Here is a 22,455-nt window from a genome sequence, read left to right as displayed (position 1 = left end):
TTCATTATAAACTTTCATAAATGTAAATTCAGCTCTAAAAAACCTTGTTTTGGACTTTTTATCCATGAAGTTGAACATTATATTAATCTGATTTCTGTCTCAAACAACAAAAAGGCTGTTAAAACTGTAAACATATGGTCCTCCTTCTCTTTGTAATGGCCTGTAAGCTTCCCCTGGCAGTTTTATTTTATTTTCTATTTACCTCTGTGTTTTTGTATGTTATGTATATTTTGGCTAATCACATGTGATTTGTACCCTTTATTTGCAATAAAAAAACGACGTGATACGTATTGCGTCATGACGTAAAATAATCACTGAATATTTTTTTCAGCCGTTTCTGACAATCTCGTTTCTGACGAAGAACCATAGTCAGTAAAATAAAGAACAGCATAACGTTCGGAAACCGCCATAAAACCAAAACAATAAGAACTACAGAACGTTCGCAACCCGCCATAAAATCAATAGAAGAAGAAAGGCGTCTCATGTCATCATCACTATTTGCGCTTTCTCAAATGTGCCTTCAGGTTTTCCGTACTTGAGCTCTAAGTCACTTGACTCCATTGAGGAAACCCCTCCCACGCCGTCTATGGTCTTGACACTTGCTCTGCTGGAAAACTGCTTCATTTCAATTAAAGTGCATGTGTTTTCAAATCTTATCATGGAAGAGGCATCTCCTCCTCTGCGATGCTTTCGTGAATCACACTGCACTGAGCTTTTCAACGATGACGGCGTGCAAACGGTAACCTCGAAAGAACAGGTGAGCTTAACTCTTAGTATTAGTTAGCTAATTGGTATTAGCGCAAAGCTAACTATCTTCTTACTCTGTGCTGTGTACAGTAGTGCTTACCAAAAATCTAGCAGGGTGTTCTACACGTGCAGAATGTAATTATACTAATGCCACTGCATCCAGCTCACCTAGTGCTTACTCATCTAGTTTATCACATTTTTGTAAATAGTATAGGTTCATTTAAAGAGTTTGTAATTCTGTCATCGTTTGCTCGGCCTCATGTTGTCAACACAAAAAGGAGCTGTTAGGGAGAACATGAACTTTCAGACTTTTCATTACTGAGTGAACGTTTGCAGACGTTTGAGAATCTGCTCGTACTTCACTGGTGTATGTTATGTTGCACTGTAGTGTATGATCTGCATTGCTATATGGGTGGTTGACAGTTGTATGTGTAATGTATAGTGTTATTAACTATATAATCATTTAACGACTGTATTATTTTCAGTTTCCTTCATTTTTAAAATAAAGTGTGACTGTTATTGCTCTGAATTTGAGAAAAGGTGGAATTCCAGTATGCACTATTAACTCATTACTATGATTTTCAAAATGGATGTATAAGGCAGTATTTTTGTGTCTTTGCCACTGATCTATATATGACTATATATATAATATATGTTCTATATTATAGATCAGTGGTCTTTGCATGACACACTGAACAGGATGTGATGTCAGCCACCCATATACACTAACACCATCGACCACAGTGGATATTTCTGTCTGCATGTCATTTGGCTTGTTGTCACATTTTCTATTTGATTAATTCACTTTCACATTTTTTGTTTCCTGTTTTATCATTAAATTTAGAGAAAAGTTGAACGCAGTATTCAAGAGGTGTACAGTGTTTACCAGCAAATTCACACCTCACCGCAGTAAGTAAAGTTTAGCCTTCTCTGGCCATTATCAGTTCATAGAGCTTCAGAGTGCTGCTTTTCGACAGCAGTCAATATTAATCTGTACATGTAAAATATGTTCATGAAAATGTCTTTGGCAACAAAACCAACGTTTTTGGTTTGTGTCTGCTATGTATGTTTTGAAGCACAGTCTCTTTGTATTATTTTGTAGCATCACAACATATGCAGGGAACTATATAGAAGATACTAATTTGGTAGATTTGGGAGGGCAGTGCAATATGCCTAAAATTTGTTCTCAAATGTAAAAAAAATCTCAATATTTTTGCATTTGGTGATTTTCTTCGGCCCCATTTCAAAATGAATACAACATGATCTGGATAGACAGCCATTGTTTCTAAACACATTCATAATGTTTAGTGGCAAAAACGCAGTTAAATATGTGACAGTTTACTTGTTTTTAATTAAATTAACACATTTAAATCTAACCATATGTAAAAAGAGAGCAAAAAGTATATCCTGACATCATCTTGGAAGAAATGAAATTGACATTTTTTTGCACATTTGACAACTGGGGTGAATTATGGAAGTCTATCAACGGTTTGTGGTTTAAGAGATGCTCTGTGGCATGACACTGTTCCCAATGGCACTAAAAACTTTCAGATGGGGAACTAGCTGCTAGAACACATAAGCACTTTTTGGATAGTTTGCAGGAGAAGTGAAATTTGGAGCCGTCGTAATCTTAGTTTTCAACAATACTTTATAGTCATGATATTCTGTAATTTATCCTTCACAAAAACCCACCTTCCTTAGTTGATACATCCATGGTGCTCTCCCGCTACACATCATGTTATCAAGCACTGAAAAATACACTGCGGAGCAAAGAGGAAGCTGACAATGAGCTCACAGACAAGACTTCAGTACTGAAACAAAGTCTCAGCTTTCAAATTCTTTCTTTTATTTTTTTTAAGAAATTCAAACAATAAATACCTTTTTGTGCCTCTTGGGCATTTTCATTTCCTAACCGACAACCGACACTCCTTAACTGATAATTAACCGTTAAACGACAAGATTATTTTAAATATGAATTGAATTAAATTCATTAAATTGTTCTGATTCTTCAACATGGATTCAAATATTCATGTTTATTTTGTGCTGCAAATATTAAACAGGAAAGTGTTTGTAAATGAGGGGCCTGTGCAAATCGTTTGCATATGCATACACGTTTGCATATGGGCCCGGGTCTGACTCGCTACACCACTGGCATTGATGCATTAAATTGATCAAAAGTGACAATGAAGACTGGAGTAATCGCTGCTGAAAATTAAGCTTGTCAGAAATAAATTACATTTTAAAGACTGTCAGTTTAATTGCACTTAATTTTAGGCAGTGCAACAAATTTGTCAACTAAAGCATTCATTGATATGAAACTTGCCTGGTGAAGGCCATACATCACTCTGATCGGTTTGTCACAAATGTAATGACTGGGCTTTCTGTGGCCCAGCAGAGAGCAGCAGAGGAGAGAAACAACAGGGGTTAATGATCTGTTCTTTCAGCTGAGGTACCATCAAATTAGACATGCCCCAGCACCTCTGAAGTCAAGCGTACTGTGTGTAGGCTGTTCTGACTCTTTTTAACACTGACACTTCCTTTGATGGGATTAACTGGAGGATTTCAGCTCAGTTGTTGAACGAACTTTGTACAAATAAGTTGTTGCCTTGTACTAGGCTATTATAAATCTTGTTTAAAGTTGAAATTGATCAATTTCCAGTATGTGAATAGAGAGAGATATTTGATTAAAAAAAAAAGATTTCTAGTTTGCAATAGCTAGATTCTAATAAGATTATTAAATTGATGATTCTTTTTTCAGGCCTGCTTTATTGAGGGAGCAACACTATCATTATCTGAAGAAAGGTTTAGGCCATCTCTCTGATGCATATGAGGTAAACAATGTCTTCTGAGAAAAAAAAAAAAACTTCTGATTTTATTTGTACATTTTCTGTTTTTTTATGTCTTAATAGTATGTCTTTGTAATAGGTTTTATTTTTATTTAGTTTTAGTTATTTTAGTACTTCAACTTGAAAAAGTGTACTTATTTCAGACAGTTAAAATTTATTTTTATGTAATGCAAATGTTTTTATGGTTTTAGTTTCTAGTTAAAGATAATAGCACTGACTTAAAGGGATAGTTTACACATTATTAAAAATTGTGTCATTGTTTACTCATCCTCATGGAAGTCCAAACCTGTATGACTTACGTTCATGGGTGGAAAACAAAAAAAGAGGGTACAATGTAGGAAAAGAATGGAAGAAAATCATGAGAATAATCACAAATTATTTTTGACAGATAAGAAAAAAAACAACAACAACAAAAATAAACAGCTTAGACATTCTGCTAAATATCTCATTTTGGGTTTGACGTTAAAAAGTCATACACTCATAGAGGTTTGGATGGAGTAAAACAAAGGTGAGTAAATGATGACAGTATTTTTATTTTTAGTTGAACCCCATTTAACTGGATATTAAAAAGTTTAGTTTCATTAATAAAACAAACACACAAAACTGGTTTACACAAAGATATTAAAGATCTACAGTCTTGTGATACAATACTTAAGTGAATGTGGTTGAGTGGGTGGGTTGTTGAGAACACTATGCTTCTAGTTTTTCTGTGTGTGTGTGTGTGTGTGTGTGTGTGTGTGTGTTTGTTTGTTTGAGAACACCATGTTCCAGAGCAGCTCTGTGTGTGAGACTGGTGGTAATGGCTGCTGAATCTGCATGTTGTCTGGCTTCAGTGTTTGGATGCCAGCCGGCCTTGGCTCTGCTACTGGATCCTGCACAGTCTGGAGCTGCTAGAGGAGCCCGTGCCGGCAGCAGTTGCCTCAGAGTGAGTATCAGCTCTTCTCTGCAGTTCACTATCAGAGTACACGTGGCAGTGAGACGGGTGCTTAGGTCCCCTTACCCAGTTACTATCCTGGACTTAATGTGCCCACTACAGATAAAGTCAAAGTTGCATTACAGTAATAGCTATGACACAGATGCATTCTTTTTCCATGCAAACTATGCTTAGATTGCTTTATAGCTGCTGGGCTGAAGGATTTTACGTCATGGGTGGTTATGACTTTGCTGGCTTTTATTGTATTTGTTTTTTTTTATGGTTTTTGCCATGAAAGATGCTGGCATGGCATTAAATAGAAATCTACTACTTCTAGTTCCAAACAGACTGAAAAAAAAAAAAATAAGAATAATTAAAATGGCGTAACACAGACAATTAATCTTGAGCAAATTTTAAACTGAAGATCCATTTTTTTATACCGTGCAATATAATTGAAACATGTACAATTATTAATTTTAGTTTACTCATTTAATATTAATTTAATTAAACAATATATTATAGAATTTCAGTAACTGTCATTTTTCTGTTATCAGTAAATACATGAAAATAATGTTTTAAAATAAAGCTGATTCCCTTATTATTTTAGGATATGGCTTTTTGCCTAAATTTTAAGTTCCTATCACATTTAAATGCCTGTATCAACATTAACTGTTGTCTGCCAGCGTGTGCCAGTTCCTGGCCAGATGTCAGAGTCCGACAGGTGGGTTCAGTGGTGGTCCGGGTCAACACGCTCACCTGGCTCCCACCTACGCAGCTGTAAATGCCCTTTGCATCCTGGGCACAGAGGAGGCCTACAAAGTCATCAACAGGTTTGTATTATCACCTGCTTGCCTACAGATGATGCGTTGATCAAATTACTATGGAAACTCATTCTGTTTGCCTCCTCCCTCATCAGAGAGAAGCTCCTGGACTTCCTGTACGCTGTGAAGCAGCCAGATGGCTCCTTTGTGATGCATGTGGGCGGGGAGGTGGACGTCAGGTGAGCTCTGTCACTGTTGTTCCAGGGAACCCTGAAGCATCTTCACAACAGCCACACGTCTCTTTATTCCCCATGTTCTGATGGTACTGTGCTGAACCATTTTCAAGAGTGACCTTTTACTTTTCCCAGCAGACAGATTAATGCTAGAAAAATTCTTCACGTTCACTGGCTTTCAGACTTATTCTAATAATGTGGCTTGTGGTTATTAACATGCATAGATGGTGATCATTGTGTGCCTGTTGACTCACGGTTTCTCTTGTGTGTCTGATCTGATAGGAGTGCTTATTGTGCTGCTTCTGTGGCTTCACTCACCAATATAATCACCCCCACCCTGTTTGATGGGACGCACAATTGGATTCTCAGGTAACTACTTCCACATGTTCTTTTAAAACATGCCAGTTTAGTTACAGCCTTTCACCCCACCATGAAATGTTGGCTGGTTGTTGGGGTTAGTGTTATTTTAGTATTATTTATGTGCTATTATAGAGTTTGTTAATGTCTTATATAATTTTAATGTAAGTTTTAGTGATTTTATGTGCTTCTGTCACTTTCATATTCATATTGTATAATAAAGTATACAAAATCAAATATTGAGGTTTGATTAAAAAATTACTAAAATATGATCATATAATCCCTATAAATGTGATGTCATCCCGTATAACTAGGAGGACCATACAAGCCATTTTTTTTCACGGGACGCACTCTTGCCAGGATTTCTATATTGCCTAAAATTTCCAGGTTTTGGCTGTTAGCACTGTGTCGATAGATCAAAGTATGACATTATTTCACGAGAGCTATAGAGAGCAGAGCAGACGGCTCCTTATGCTTTCAAATCGCTCTCGAGGTACTTTGGTGTCATATAATGATCGGTGTGCAGCTTCAAGTAGAACGATTTAACAAACACGTGCGTATTTGCATCGCTTTGATTGTTCTCTCACCTCCTCATGCGCGACGCTCCACGATTGGTTGATTATGTACAATACCTGCATGGTATTGGTCAAACTACTTTGGATGTTTTAAGCAGCATAAAAATCCTGGCCAGGAAGTGTCCCGTTAAAAATGGCACATATGGCCACCCTACATGGTTGTAAAGAAATCTAATTCTGAATTTTTGGGGAAGAAATTGTCCCATTCCTCTGCCATCTGTTTCATGTTTTAAACAAAAAAGGATGTTCTGTCCCTAAGTGAGTTAAATCTCAGACACCGCACACAGAATGACAAAATAATAAATACTGTGATGATGTTGTGCTTTCCTTTGGGCTTCAGCTGTCAGAACTGGGAGGGCGGTTTAGGTGGAGTTCCAGGACTTGAGGCACATGGTGGCTACACCTTCTGTGGTACTGCTGCTCTGGTCATACTGGGCAAAGAACATATGCTGGATCTCAAAGCCTTGTTAGTAAGTCCTTTGTCTTGCCTTGTTTTCCCTTTGCTACAATTCCACCTTTTATTTAACCTGACTCTTCCTGTCCATTAGAGTCAATAAACTGAGGTTTATGAGATGCATTAAAGGTCAGTTGCATGTATTCTGAACGTTTCCGGGAGAAGCGTCTCATTACCAGTTCCTCAGGGACACTGAACATGCTTGGAAATATTAACATCGGTGTGCTGCAACATCGTAGATGCATAGATCGGCAGATCTCATTCTCCAGGGTCTTCGGCAGACATTGACATTAACAGTCCCAGTGCACAAGCAGATTTGTCTTAACGATAAGGCAGCATCACTAATGATCTTCCTATGCTGATACTTGTAAACCAGTAAATTAGAGGCTTTTCTCTCTTTTTCCTTCATAAGCGCTGGGTAACCAGCAAACAAATGCGCTTTGAAGGTGGATTTCAGGGCCGCTGTAACAAGCTGGTGGATGGATGTTACTCCTTCTGGCAAGCAGGACTATTACCGTTACTCCACAGGGCTCTTTTTAAAGAAGGTGAGCGGTAATCCTAGAAAAACAACTAACATTTTTGCTTATATATGAACGTTTAGCGATTATCAAGTATATTAAAATACTACAAGGTTCATTGAAGGTTCCATTCATTAATTTACACATTTTTGTCTGCATGTTTCTTTCCAGTGTACTTTTTGGTCTTGATTTGGATATATAAAAGAAAAAACATTGGCTCTAGTGTCAGATTTAGTAGATTAACCTAAGAAAATATTACTGTGTGTAGGAGACTCAACACTGAGTGTGAGTAGCTGGATGTTTGAGAGAAAGGCTCTGCAGGAATACATCCTCGTCTGCTGCCAGAATCCTGGTGGAGGCCTTCTGGACAAACCTGGCAAGTGAGTGCTGCTCTTCCAGCGCACACACAATTACATGCATATTTATAATACAGTCTATAAGCTTGCAGTGATATCATAAGTAATAATGTGTCAAATGAAAAGTCAGATTCTCAAACTTTCGGATTATCACAAAAAAAAAACAATATTTGAAGGCCCCATGACCTTTCCAGTTTCTTGTGATTTACTGGATAAGGATTTCTAAAAAAATATTTTTTAATCACAATTGCTACCCAATATCTTAAAGCTTTGCATAGCTTGAAATATTTTTACAAAATGTAAACGTAATACATTTAAAAATCAGCACTTTTCAAATTAGACGTCGTTATTCAGTATATCCAGTTTCAAGATGGATTTTACTGTTATAAATTGACTGTAAACCATGGCTTCACGGGCTTATTGCTTTTATAAAATAGTTATTCCATATACATAGTAAGGTTTCGCTTAATAAAACAGAGCAAATAAAGTGTAATGATATGCATAAAAACAGTATTGTTCCACCAAACAATGTAGTTCCTCAGAAACAGTTGTGGTTCCAATAATAGACAGTAAAAGAAATGGACACAGCGACCCAATTAGATTCAACGGAGACAAGTGAAGTCAATTAGAAGCACTCACTTCCTGGGGGTCGAGCGTACTGCGCAGACTTAAACTGAGCTTGAGGACGTAGATGTCACGTGAGCAACCTGTCTGACAATTGTAAGTCTTCTAATCGCTGTGGCAAGAGAAATCTGAATCACCCACTGAATCTTGCAGACGTTGTTGAATAATTTTGTCCCGTTGCTTTTATGGACTCTCTATAGGCTTCTCCCTTGACTTCATGCCTCCACGTCCCCCTGATAGCCTCATAGACAGTAAAAGATTGCCTGCGAGCTTCTCCTCCGGTCCATACGGTAATTTCTCTACTGTGCGACAGAGAGTCGCAGGTTATGACACAATCATTAGCCTATTTTTACAAAAACTGCTCCTACGGGGCCACAACGTAAGATACAAAGTAATGGACCCTTTAATACATTTTCAAGTTTCTTTAGAAATAATGAATGGACAAATGGAGTCTTTAAACACCCCAGATGTAAAGTTATCCGCTGTCAAAGTGATGCCAAAATGAAATGAATGGGAGTCAAAGGAATGCTAACAGCAGGTGGGGGTCCGCTAGCCAATGGCGGCGCCCAGGGATGCTTCAATAAAATATGAAACCCTGCCCCCCTGGTTCCAACAAAGTGGTTGCCGAGCAACACACAGAAGTAAACAACAGTGAATGTTTGCAGTGTAATTCACAACAGCCTCTAAATGGCTCAACCAATCAGAATCAAGGACCAGAACTATCCGTTTTATAATAAACATTAGAAAGTTTTTTTTAGCTTGTTTTAATGCTTGTTTTAAATTGTATATCATTATACCACTAAAAATTAAGTATATACTAATTTAGTTGCATTTTCTTGGGAGGAGAAAATATATTTGTTTTTTATGAAGTATTTTTATAATGAAAATTCATTTTCTAGTTCTGCTCTGCTCTAAAACATTTCATCAGCTAGATAATGTTTGTGTGGGGTTAAACTTTCTGTAGTGATGTCAAATTTGTGAGTGAATCATTCTTTTGAATTGATTCTTTTTAATGAATCACAAACAGGACTTTTAAAGATTTGTAAATATCCTTTTGCAGTTACGAACAAAACCACAAACATCTACCTGGAAAGGTCATGGAAAAACCATTACATCTGTCTTGTTTAACCTTGTGGATCAAACTAAAATAAAATGTCAACTTTAAAATCTGGAAGAAAAAATTTTTGTCCTTTTACTAACTATGCAGACCAAACTAGACTTTCATAATGGTTCCTCACTGGTTCCCCACAGGTCTAGAGATTTCTACCACACGTGCTACTGTCTGAGCGGACTCTCAGTAGCACAGCATTTCGGAAACAAAGACCTCCACAACGAGCTGATCCTCGGTCGGGACGAGAACAGACTGGTGAGAGATGCTGAAAATTCAGTTGAGCCAACTCAAATTGACATGAATGTACTAATAATAACTAATAATGTTCTCATATTTCTTCTATCCAGGCACCAACTCATCCAGTTTACAACATCTGCCCAGAGAAGGTCGTCAAAGCTATTGAACATTTCCACCGGTTACCTGTTCCAGGTCAGATGGGACCTACACCAAGTGCAATGGACCAGTCATAGACTTTTCCTTTTTCTATTATAAACACACATTGGGGGTTTGAGCTAGCTTGACCTAATGCAGAGGCATCTTCTGTAAATGCTGTAGCCAAACGTACCTTGATGGTCTTTACAGCATCTACAGATGAGGAAACACTCTTGAGAGCCTGATCTACTACAGCTTATGGGTTTTAGCCAGGGAAAACAGTAGAGACTGACTAGGCGAGGTGTTCTTCATGCACCAGTCGTTGATTGATATTTTATTCCAACATTCCAGCTTATTTTGGGCTTTAGTAAATGTTTCCTAGAGTGCATGTGGCAGAAATAAAGACTTGGATGGATGTTTGTTTTTATTCACTGGCAGGTATATTGTGGAGGATCTATACTCATTGAGGGCAGTCCATTATTTAACTCATTAATCATCTCTTATTTGGAGTGCTGCTTGACTGAAATTAATATGGTAAATGCCAAATGCGTAGATATAGTTTTCAGTGTTTACATTTTGTAATCTTTGGCTGCAGTTGAAAAATACCATCTGTGCTGTTCAGTGAGCTTTTAAACTGTATTCAGTAAGGCTTTAATCTTAAGATGCTGGTATAAAATATCAAAACAGAAACACATTTTATCATAGTACATGAGTTAATCCAAAAATGAAATTTGTGTCATTATTCACTCACTTGCATGTCCAAGGTCCAAACCTGTATGACTTTATTTTATTTCTTTTGTGGAACATAAAAGGAGATGTGAGGAAGAATGTTGACACTGCGTTTTAATGTACATGAAAGGAAATGGGAACAATGGTTTTGACATAAAAAAAGCAGAATTAAAGTAATTCATAAAATTTATCCTCACCCACGTTGGTTCTAATGGGGTGAAGGCATCTCCTGATGTTAGCATATGAAAATGCATAAGTATGAATGAAATTTGAGACCTATGATGGAGGGGAACAGATTCAATGAAATTGTATTTGTTCCTTTCACAAAGCTACACCAATCTGGATTACAAGACTTTGATTAAAGCGCACACATAATAGACATTTTATGGTGCTTTTTTTTGTGCCAGTTTTTAAGTTTAGCACCTGAGCTTAGTGTTTGAAAACTCTAGCAAAGTCATACAGGTTGGAAACATGACTTCAATGTGTTGTGGACAACTGGGACCTTGGAGTCAAAAAGATTGAGAACCAAAAGAACCACATATGTAAAGGATAAAATAGTTTTATTTATATTCTTATTGTAAAGGTAGGCCTCAACTTGCAAGACAACTGTTGGCAGTATGTACAACATACCTGTAATTTCCATGGAATGGAAACAAAGAAAGACCTGCTCAGTTTACTAATGTACTAAATGGAAAATATGGTAAAATATACACGTGTGGGCAGACTGGGCACACACACACTCATGTCTCCTATACACTCAAAATGCAACTTTTGTGGTGTGCAGCGGTCAAATTTCCGATGAACATTTAGAACATTTATCTTTTAAAGTCACGACATGAATCTACTTTTTCAAGAATGACTAGCTTTGTGGGGGGGAAAAATCATTTAAAACGTTTATATTCCCAATATGGAGTGAAATACATAAAAAACATGTTTGAGAGGCTCAGATGCAAAATATATGCTTAATCACTTATTTTTATCCCCCTTGTTTTAAAAGAAAATCTCTTTTTTTCCCCAACCTGTAAACTTTACTACATCAGGCTAAAACAACAAATACAACACAAGCTCAGCAGCCTTCCCACAAAGCATTTTTTTGTATTTTTAAATAAGGGATTTTATCGATCACTCATCCCCTAGGTCTAACAAGAGGTACACTGATAGATGCTTCAAAAACATTCCTTTATGGAAAAGTAACAAATATTTAGAAAGGCAAATCACTCGGGACAATTCAGCTAAGGGTAAGTTCTAAGCAGGCTTTAAGATATTCAACAAAAAAAGTATATTTTAGCAGTGCTAGGAGCCGTACGCCTCATTCAACCCTTTGGATATCCACCTGGAGGGATTGCAGAAAAGGGAACAAAACCAAAAGTTGCAAAGCTGCCTCATTTTGGGTTTAAATCATCATTTGTTGTTGCGTGTGCCAGGACGCAAGATGGGACGAACCAAGTCAGAGAGGGAGGGAGAGTAAAAACAAGACGTTTTCTGTGAGTGTTCTTCCCGTAACAGGCGTCCCTCTCTCTTGAAAACCTGGCAGAGGTTTCTTCAGGTGTGGAATCGAGGGGTTGACATTCACTGAAAGAGATTGATCAAGGTGGTTTGGGGCGATTGAGGTACACAAAAAACAACAAGAAACAGACCATTGCTGTAACTCTCCCTCCCCTCAGAGGAGAACTTTGTAGAGCAGGCCGAAAATCCACTGTTTAGCTGTCCTCCCCACGGGGCTTCTTCCGGGAACGCTGTTCCTCCGGCTCAGACTCCGAGCTCGAGTCGGAACCACCGTCGAAGGCTGATACAGCGCTGCCCTTGGGGTTGGTGTACAGGCTGCTGTCTGAAGAGGAGTAGTTGGCCTGCAGCTGTGTGGTCCCCTTGACTTTCTCCAGTGCCCGTACTGGAAATTAAAAAGTAGACCACACATTCTTCATTCATTGGAACTACAACAGCCAAATTAGACTTGGATTGGCATGACCAGAAGACAAAAGTGTGGAGTAATGTAGCGACACCCACCTTGTTGCTCCAGCAGAGCGTTCTGCCTCTTCAGGTCGTCAATGTCCTGCTGGTGTGTGTGGTTTTTTCGTCGCATGTACTGAATGTACTCTGTGGCTTTGTCTAGGATTTGGGCTCGGGATGCCTGTTTGATAGATTGCTGTCAGCAACAAATGAAAAACTAGAATTTGACGCAAGGAATGCAGATACATTGCACACATATTAATCCTAAAACCCAAAGTATACTTCGTTTTTGTACGTGTACGCTAGCATGCGAGTATAGTGGAATGTGTAGCCTTTCGAAGTAATCTCCAATTAATGTTGTGCGCGAATGGACATGTGCTATAGAAAGCTTCATCCATGTCTAGTGTCTGCTCTACTTTCATCCATAATACATGACCGATGATAACAAATTTCTTTTGAAGTCTTTTAAACCAAAGCCGGGCCATTCCCTCTCACTCACAAGTGATTGTCAATGCGCCCGTCTGTTGTTTTTCCGTCTCTAGTTTCGGTTTCTACTGTGAATCAATGGCCTGGGACAGCGTTGCCACCTTGTGGAACAACTGATTACTGCTAAACAAATTTAATGCGCATGTGTACAAAGTATGTGTGGTTACAAAAAATTGGGTGGTGCGCATACTATTCTGATGACGTAACTCACTGAATGCTGTTCCTCGTGCACATGTAAAAAGTGAAGTATACTTTGGGCTAAGCAATCCCTAATGAAAACACACAAATTGCTTAAAAATCCCTTATTTTAATAGCTACACATTTAGAAGATTCTGGCTATCACAGGCAAAAATGTTCATGTTATGACCGATAACCAATAAATGGCTGAAACTCTACAATGTGTGTCTATAAAATACATTTGAAATGCTTAGAAATATTCAATTAAACAAATGCTGACATTACAAGATTATAATTTACAGTACAAATAGATATACTAAAGATTTGTTAAAGATTACATTTTTATTCATGCTTTTTAAGATTATATCAGACAATAACCAATATATTGTGCAATCCTAGTCATGTGACAAGAAATACAGCTCTATCATAAAGGTCAAAAATTATTTCTACCACATTCTTGAACCATCTATTTCCGATAAGAAACACAAGAGGAAGGAGAAACCACATTTCCCCTTGTAATGGCTTCCTGGCACCACGCCTGCACCAGGATCACATCAGTCAGTCTGGCCCTACTCAGCTCCCCATTCTCATAATGCTTTCCATTTACACCTCAACATGGAAATCCCATGCTAATCATCTCATTATAACATTCAAAGCTATCGCATTCAATAAACATATTTAGTGTAACAGCAGACATTTCATTTACAAAAAGCACATGAAACAAAAATCCTAATCCAAAAATGCCTACTTATGCTCCTCATGGTTTTACTTTTACCACTGACATTCACCAACCTTTTCCCCTTGCAAGGCGGGAACGGAATCCCGAAGGCTGTGAAAGCTGTCTTTGATGTGGTCCCTACGTTTGCGCTCCAGCGCATTGTGATGTGCCCGTTTGTCTGCCTGCAATGAGAGAATCACAGTGGCTTCAGCCTCTTTGCTGGTCGTGGTGCCATTGGTTTATAGTGTTATAAAAAACATTTATAGCTTGACTAATAAACCATGTAGTAATACAGACCATTAAAAACTGGATTCTATTGTTTCGTCTTTAAGTGATCATGACAATTGTAATAAAGCAATTGCATCAGGTTTTTTTTTTTTACAGCTTATTCTTCTGGACTATATTGGTCAGAAAATACTTTATTTTTTTAGGATATCCTTTAGTTAATTTAGAATTAATTGATCTGCTTTTATAGGACAAAGACTGCAATTGTAGTATCCCTCAAAAAGTCTGTCTGTTGGGTCTCATTTTAGTACCCTGAGACTGTTTCTCTGAGAAAACAACATGGCCACTGGAGTCCAATGTCACTGGGCTTGGCCAAGACACTGTTGTTACATAAAAGCACAGCTGTAAAACCTGTTTCGAATCCAGTGACTCATTAACAAGTGCCTCTTTTGCATTCAGTGGGGAAAAAAAGGCAAAAAACAAAGCAGTTATCCAAAGGCTAAAATGCCACTGGGCAGGACTAAGACATTCCAGTGTCTATGCGCCACCTGGAAGTGTGAGGTGTGGCCATAGTGTAACTTGCAGATCCAGGCTGTCTGTCTAATGTCTAAAATGTTACACGGTACACTGCCAATGTCAGGATTGAGTTACATGCACATGAGGTGGCCAAGTGCTCAATGTCAAGGGCTATTCTTCTGCACTCGAGTATAGTGAAAACTATCCATGTGGTTTCTCCACAATTCTGTCATAAAAAGCACAATGTCTTCATGAAATTAAAGGTATGAAGGGGTATAATATTACATAAAGATAGCAAAATGACAAGTACTTTGGCTGAGCAAGGCTTTCTCAGAATAGTCTACAATGTGTGCTTGTCCTGTTGTCTTATGGTCTCAACATCCTGATAAAAAAAAAAAAAAAAACTATTTCCTCCCAGCACAAAAATAAGGGGGAGATAAACAGGACTTTGGGGACATTGCAGACCTTGTGTCTCCAGTCTGCCCAGTGAAAACTCAAGCCTAGGAAAAACAAGCCTGCTTTGTGATGAGTGCCGTTTTAAACATCTTGCTATGAACTCAATCGACACACCTTACACACTGACCAGTCACTAATTAAAGTGACTCAAAAATAAAGGTTTTATCATTATTTACCCACCCTCATGTCAAAATCAGTATGAGTTTCTACTGTGGAACACCAAACCATTTTTAAGCATTCAGTTAATTTAACTGGGACTACACTACAACTTGCATTGTATGGACAAAAACAATTAAAATATCTTTTTGTTTGAAATCATTAAGGTTTTGAACGACATGAATGTGAGTAAATGACGACAGATGTTTAACATCAAAACATGTTTATAGGTTGGGATTTAAAAAAACGGCAATGTATATTCCACTATTGTACTGTTGAAGTCAATGATCTAGTCTCAGTTTTAATCTAGGTTGTGAAGGAATCTACAAACCCATTTTCTAGTTAAACAGAGAATCCCAAGTACAAGCTAAGCAAACAGGTTAGGTCTACACATGATACTTTCAAGTACTTGTGCAGAAAATGGGTACAAATGTGCTTTAAGTTGACACTTTAAATGTTTAAAATGTATACCGAAATCATTATGGTTAGTTAACAGACTGGTCTCATCTACACAAAATCCCAAGGAATTTCCAAATGCATTGAAAGCTATAATGACAATTTCAAAGTGATATTACATGAACTTAGGTGATGGTCAGGATTTTTCTAGTTTTTGAAAATGGCCAAATTTGCATTTTAATCCATTTTATTATTTTATACAGTTTCCGATAGACACTGAAGTTTTAACTTGGTCACATCATTTAAATGAAGCACTCAGCAATGTAGTTTCAATTTGATTCATTGGATAAGCTACTTTTTGCCACTTCTGCATTTCTACACTACATATATCTCTTTAAAGATGCCTGTTCGTTAAGCAGCAGGTTCACACACTTGTTCAGGCCTCTGGGATATAGTGATGTGTAATGGTAAAAACAAAAGCATTATGCTTTAATAAAAGGATCATCACAAATGCATGAGTAATGCAAGGTGTGAAAACTTCAATCAACTGCCTTAAAACCTCACTGCCCAGACTGGAAATTTTAGTTAACTTCAAATGATATTCAATAAAAAAAGAAAAAAAATGCAATATTAATCATCAACCCCTTCATCTTGTTCCAAATCTGTATGACTTTGATACACAACATATATAATATTTAACAGAGAATATCAGGGACTGACAGACTCAGTCACCTTCATGGCATCAATTCTCATTCTGAATTTCACAGAAAAAAAAAAAAAAAAATATATATATATATATATATATATATATATATATATATATATATATAAATAATCATACAGATTGGGAACAATATGAACAATTGAGTTTATTCTGGGGATAGAAAAATTCCAGTTAGTTAATACATGCCAGTTTAAGATTCTTATATATATGTCTGTGTGTGTGTGCGTTATATGTATACATGGGTGTATTTGGTTAATTTTAACATTTTCCTCTTTTCTATCATTGTTTTGTCTGGTTATTAATGTGCTTTGTTAATGTACAACAAAATGGCTTTGAAAACCGAAAAGGGGGATGTTCTATAGGTTAAGGACTTATATTTAAAGTTGATTATTTATTCATACACAGTCTAAAAAAAACAAGATCTCGTTGGGGTGAAATGATGAAGCCCTGCCCTCGTATTTAACATCGTCCAACTAATAGGCAAAATACACCGCTAGCGTCGCGACACACTAGAACGCTCGACAGAAGAGAATCCGTTGGCTGATTATAACGCAAGCGTTCTGGCGCGTCGCGTCACGCGCTCGCAGCGTAGATGCAGCTTTCTCAAGTACATCTCTCCCTCCCTCCTGCTGTCGAGCACTGAGCTCCCTGAACCGACTCAAAACAAGCTGACTGTGTCCTCATTCGATCCACCACATCTACCCCCTTTTAGGCTTGATTCTATCTTGTTTTGTCGTCCAGCGATGCAAATAAATTGCGGCCGTTCAGTACCTACCCGGAAATAAATTGTAGCTAATCTCAAAAAGAGAAGCAATTTTCGGCATTAAAGGCTAAATTGGATTAATTTCTCCGCTTATTACGCACCACAGAGTGAAATCTCGGCGATTCTTCCTGTAAGAAAACAGAACAGAAAAGTACAATTGTAGCTACAGCTGTTAAGAGAGATACTTAACGTTAACTGGCTATTGACTGGTGCAATGCATTGTTTTACTACACAGAATCGCACATGTAAATTTATGGAGACAAGTATAAACTCGACTTCCGTGAGTAATTGCTCATATGGCTTGATATTCTCAGTAAACTGGCTGGGAAATGATTTCAAAGGCTAGGATGGCTAGCTAGCTAACAGGCTAGCCTCGTATTGAGACTCAAGGTATCGAAAATACAAGTGGTTTCATTCTCATACATGCAGAGTACAAACAAAAATAACTATACTCACATCACTATCCACCTCGATATCATCGTTGTCGCTCATTCTTCGGCGAAGATAGATGAATTTACACGAAATGTTGTTTTCAAAACAACATGAAATGAGGCCCAAATCAAATGAACAAACAGGAGAGATTCACTGCTTACACGAAACGAGATCAACGGACTCTCCACACGTGACTCGCCTACACACGGACATTTACCGTGGCTTGTCACGCCTGTGATTGCGGCGCAAGGGACTGTGGGATTTGTTGTTTTTTAGAACTACGTGGTCGGTCGATGTAACGTAGAAGCTATAATATACAACTACAACACCCAGTCAGCATTTCGGAGTTGCGTCTCTACTTCGCTTTGAAGGAAAGCCCTTTTAATGAGAATGCTTCATGGTGATTGTAGTTTATTTTTTTGTCGCGTTATAAACAAGACACGTGGAAAGTGCTCAATGCTGTTTATGACTAATATGGCGATTACCAATGCTACACATATTTGTGCGTAATACTACACGATAAATATTTAAAGCGTTGTTAACATTCGTATTTTATTATTGTTATTAGATCTATAAAAATACAAACCAAAAGACATACTATTAAATGTATGAATAAGGGTTACCGTTTAAAACAACAACAAAACAGTATCTAAGTAAACATAATTCCTACACACTTATTTAGTTTACCTTCTGAAATAATAGCTACATTTTAATTTCTATGAATATAGGCTACTTTAGATACTCAAAGCAAGTGTAAACACTCAGAAAACAAATTCACAGATTAAAAAAGTTAAATAAAAAAAATCAACTACATGACTAGAAGTCAATGAAAAATACTTAAAAAAATATTTGTGATTGTCTTTTAAATTAAAAATCAAATACAGATTACAAATTAAAGACAGATAGTATATATTTTTCTCTCCTCGAAATAGTGCTACAGATAAGGAGCTTAAACAGTGGATTATATGAGCTACAGGATCAGTAAAAGGGTAAAAACAAGCACATGGTTGTATTCACTCCCCCACAAGGTCAGAGTACCAAATAGGGGGACTCTTGGAGACACAAATACTGTCACTCACCCTTTCTCACTATATCTTTATTCTGACACACCCTATACCAGAACAATAAGGACCCTTTAAATGAGACAGTCTGAATGAATAACCCAATTTTCTGCTGCATTTGCGATTAAAATCCAAACTAATTTCTTGTTTACTCATCCTGCTGCATTCAGTTATTCCATTTTAAAATTCTTTCTATATGCAGTGCACATTTTGGAAGCCAAAAATGTCAAAGATTCTACATGGGATGCTAATACTGGGAATATGTTGCAGTCCTAAGGGCAAAACCCCTTTCATACATTCTCATGATGTTCCCTCCATTAGTAATGATGCATTTTTGCACTCTCAACTGTCTGTTTTCTAAACACTAGTAGTGGCTGTGGAGAAAGAAACAGACTACAGGAGGCTGTAGCCGGGATGAAGGGTAACCGCCCTAAAAAGCAGCTTTGTCTATGTGGCAGCTCGCATATGAGCTCAGACAATCTGCGTGACCCACCAGCACCCTTCCCCCATACCTCCTCAGGGGGGCTCTGCTTCACAGCAGGATTAAAATCTCCCACTCTGTTCACTTTCTGAGACATGCAATACCAGTGTATGTATATAAATGCTCATGTTATATCAATCAAACACCAAAATATGTGTACTGTCATTACACTGCATAATGTAATAAGTACCATTTTAAAAGCTTGCAAGTATTTTACAATATAACAGTTCATAACATGGATAATGTTAGACATTTATTTTTGTTATACCATAAAGTATAGTGGAACTTTTCAGATCATTTTCTTTTTTAAACACATATCATGTTTATAGTGTATTTAATATTCAACACTAGATGGCAGTATAATTATGCTTTATGATTAGAAGATGTTCAGCGGTTTAAAAAACATTTGACTAATATACAGTCGTGGCCAAAAGTTTTGAGAATTACATAAATTTTAGTTTTCAAAAAGTTTCCTGCTAAACTGCTTTTAGATCTTTGTTTCAGTTGTTTCTGTGATGTACTGAAATATAATTACAAGCACTTCATACGTTTCAAAGGCTTTTATCGACAATTACATGACATTTATGCAAAGAGTCAGTATTTGCAGTGTTGGCCCTTCTTTTTCAGGACCTCTGCAATTCGACTGGGCATGCTCTCAAACAACTTCTGGGCCAAATCCTGACTGATAGCAACCCATTCTTTCATAATCACTTCTTGGAGTTTGTCAGAATTAGTGGGTTTTTGTTTGTCCACTCGCCTCTTGAGGATTGACCACAAGTTCTCAATGGGATTAAGATCTGGGGAGTTTCCAGGCTATGGACCCAAAATTTCAACATTCTGGTCCCCGAGCCACTTAGTTATCACTTTTGCCTTATGGCACGGTGCTCCATCGTGCTGGAAAATGTATTGTTATTCACCAAACTGTTGTTGGATTGTTTGAAGAAGTTGCTGTTGGAGGGTGTTTTGGTACCATTCTTTATTCATGGCTGTGTTTTTGGGCAGAATTGTGAGTGAGCCCACTCCCTTGGATGAGAAGCAACCCCACACATGAATGGTGTCAGGATGCTTTACTGTTGGCATGACACAGGACTGATGGTAGCACTCACCTTTTCTTCTCCAGGCAAGCCTTTTTCCAGATGCCCCAAACAATCGGAAAGGGGCTTCATCTGAGAATATGACTTTGCCCCAGTCCTCAGCAGTCCATTCACTATACTTTCTGCAGAAGATCAATCTGTCCCTGATGTTTTTTTTGGAGAGAAGTGGCTTCTTTGCTGCCCTTCTTGACACCAGGCCATCTTCCAAAAGTCTTCGCCTCACTCTGCGTGCAGATGCGCTCACACCTGCCTGCTGCCATTCCTGAGCAAGCTCTGCACTGGTGGCACTCCGATCCCGCAGCTGAATCCTCTTTAGGAGACCATCCTGGCGCTTGCTGGACTTTCTTGGACGCCCTGAAGCCTTCTTTACAAGAATTGAACCTCTTTCCTTGAAGTTCTTGATGATCCTATAAATTGTTGATTTAGGTGCAATCTTCATAGCCACAATATCCTTGCCTGTGAAGCCATTTTTATGCAACGCAATGATGGCTGCACGCATTTCTTTGCAGGTCACCATGGTTAACAATGGAAGAACAATGATTTCAAGCATCACCCTCCTTTTAACATGTCAAATTTGCCATTCTAACCCAATCAGCCTGACATAATGATCTCCAGCCTTGTGCTCGTCAACATACTCACCTGAGTTAACAAGACGATTACTAAAATGATCTCAGCAGGTCCTTTAATGACAGCAATGAAATGCAGTGGAAAGGTTTTTTTGGGATTAAGTTAATTTTCATGGCAAAGAAGGACTATGCAATTCATCTGATCACTCTTCATAACATTCTGGAGTATATGCAAATTGCTATTATAAAAACTTAAGCAGCAACTTTTCCAATTTTCAATATTTATGTAATTCTCAAAACTTTTGGCCAATACTGTACATTTGTTGGTTATTATAGGCTATTTAAAATAATATAATGTAATAATAAATTAAAATATCTAACTGATGTTGATTCATTAGTTTTACTGTTATAGATGATAACATTGTTCAGAAAATATCTAATCGATCTTGCTTCATTATTCTAGCTACTAATAGCCTATTGTTAAATGTAATTTCATATAATAGTTTAATAATAGTACTACATAAAATTGCATTAAAATATCTAACTGATATTAGTTACCTCCCCAAGCGGTTAGTTACCTCCCTGCAAAACGAATCAAGCTCCAGTACAGTGCTTCACTGTGAAATGTTTTGTTCCCTTTCTAGCTTTCACGAGACACCTTCCCTTCCAGCTATTCCTGAAGTCGTATTGGCTCACATCAGTCAAAATGACTGACCAATTGACGCACTGGAGAGGCATTATAAAAATGCAGTGTACGCGATGATTACGTCAGAATCTTCTCATTCACTTTGCTGCATAACCTAAGAATATGGCTTTTAAACTATTTACAGCCATATGGCATATGGGTAAGGCATTTTTCTGCAGATGCCAGATGAGTCTGTCTGCCCTCGATATGTGGTGGACCTCAAGAACTCTGGTGATGAGCTCATGCCGACAGAATGTTTGCATTACTCTCACCCATCGAACCTCCAGAACATCAGCCCACCTTCTTATGTCCCCCTTTCCATGGCAGAGCAGAGAGCCTATTGCAGATACTGGAGCGAAGGGTTCTCATGTCGCCGCAGATTCCACATGACCTACTGTCTAGTATGCAGCCCCCGCACCTCAGACGCAGTTCAGTTCAGACGCAGACCACCCCAATTTTTTAAATGGCGTAGTGCAGTCTCTAACATTGCCTCTAAATGTCCTGGTTCTGAGACAAGAGATATGCAACTTACTTGGAAAAGGCCGTGGCGCAAAGATCTCTTCATTCGGGGGGGTTCCCCTGGGCTTGGTGATACCACGTCTCTTGATCATGACAGACACGTCGCCTCGCAGTGTGAGAGGGCATGCCATCTTCAGGGCTGTGTTCAGAACCTCAGAGCTGGTGGCATATAAACCACTTGGAGATGGAAGCAGTGTCTAGCTCTAAAGGATTTTTGGCTGCAGCTGGAACAGCAACATGTACTGACTTGCACCAACAATGTCTGTGGTTTTGTACATAAATCACCAAGGGGTGTACAATCCAAGGCTCTGTTCAAGCAGGCAGTGAATCTCCTGCTATGGACGGGCCTTCACTTTTTCTATAGCGGAGCAGTGCACATCCCTCTTCATCTGAACCGTGGGACGGAAATGCCTTTTTAGGAAGGGGATTCCTCAAGGAGAGTGGAGGCTGCAGAGGT

General features: G+C 38.1%; 2 protein-coding genes across 5 annotated transcripts; one reads left to right on the top strand and one right to left on the bottom strand.

The window, feature by feature from the left end:
• Positions 1-375: 375 nt before the first annotated feature.
• LOC132106757 (protein farnesyltransferase subunit beta-like) lies at positions 376-10,512 on the top strand. Its single transcript, XM_059512733.1, has 12 exons — positions 376-757; positions 1,592-1,656; positions 3,506-3,578; positions 4,427-4,518; positions 5,190-5,336; positions 5,423-5,506; positions 5,783-5,869; positions 6,773-6,902; positions 7,299-7,431; positions 7,673-7,784; positions 9,636-9,750; positions 9,843-10,512. Exons 1-12 carry the CDS (start codon positions 587-589, stop codon positions 9,963-9,965), a joined length of 1,332 nt encoding a protein of 443 aa, XP_059368716.1. The 5' UTR covers positions 376-586; the 3' UTR covers positions 9,966-10,512.
• A 627-nt stretch (positions 10,513-11,139) lies between these two features.
• Positions 11,140-17,823, bottom strand: LOC132106756 (protein max). 4 transcript variants are annotated; one of them, XM_059512730.1, is made up of 5 exons: positions 17,617-17,823; positions 17,262-17,288; positions 13,999-14,106; positions 12,601-12,724; positions 11,140-12,484 (listed from the first exon to the last, which is right to left on the bottom strand). In XM_059512730.1, exons 1-5 carry the CDS (start codon positions 17,650-17,652, stop codon positions 12,297-12,299), a joined length of 483 nt encoding a protein of 160 aa, XP_059368713.1. In that variant the 5' UTR covers positions 17,653-17,823; the 3' UTR covers positions 11,140-12,296. The 4 variants fall into 4 exon arrangements, with proteins under 4 accessions (XP_059368713.1, XP_059368712.1, XP_059368715.1 ...); XM_059512729.1 differs by having other exon boundaries at positions 12,601-12,739; positions 17,617-17,819; XM_059512732.1 differs by lacking the exon at positions 17,262-17,288 and having other exon boundaries at positions 17,617-17,818.
• Between the last annotated feature and the right edge of the window lie 4,632 nt (positions 17,824-22,455).

This window comes from Carassius carassius, chromosome 27 (assembly GCF_963082965.1).
Source record: "Carassius carassius chromosome 27, fCarCar2.1, whole genome shotgun sequence".
NCBI classification, from domain to species: Eukaryota; Metazoa; Chordata; class Actinopteri; order Cypriniformes; family Cyprinidae; genus Carassius; species Carassius carassius.
The sequence above is the reverse complement of the archived record's forward strand: the minus strand, read 5'-3'. Positions and strand labels throughout refer to the sequence as shown.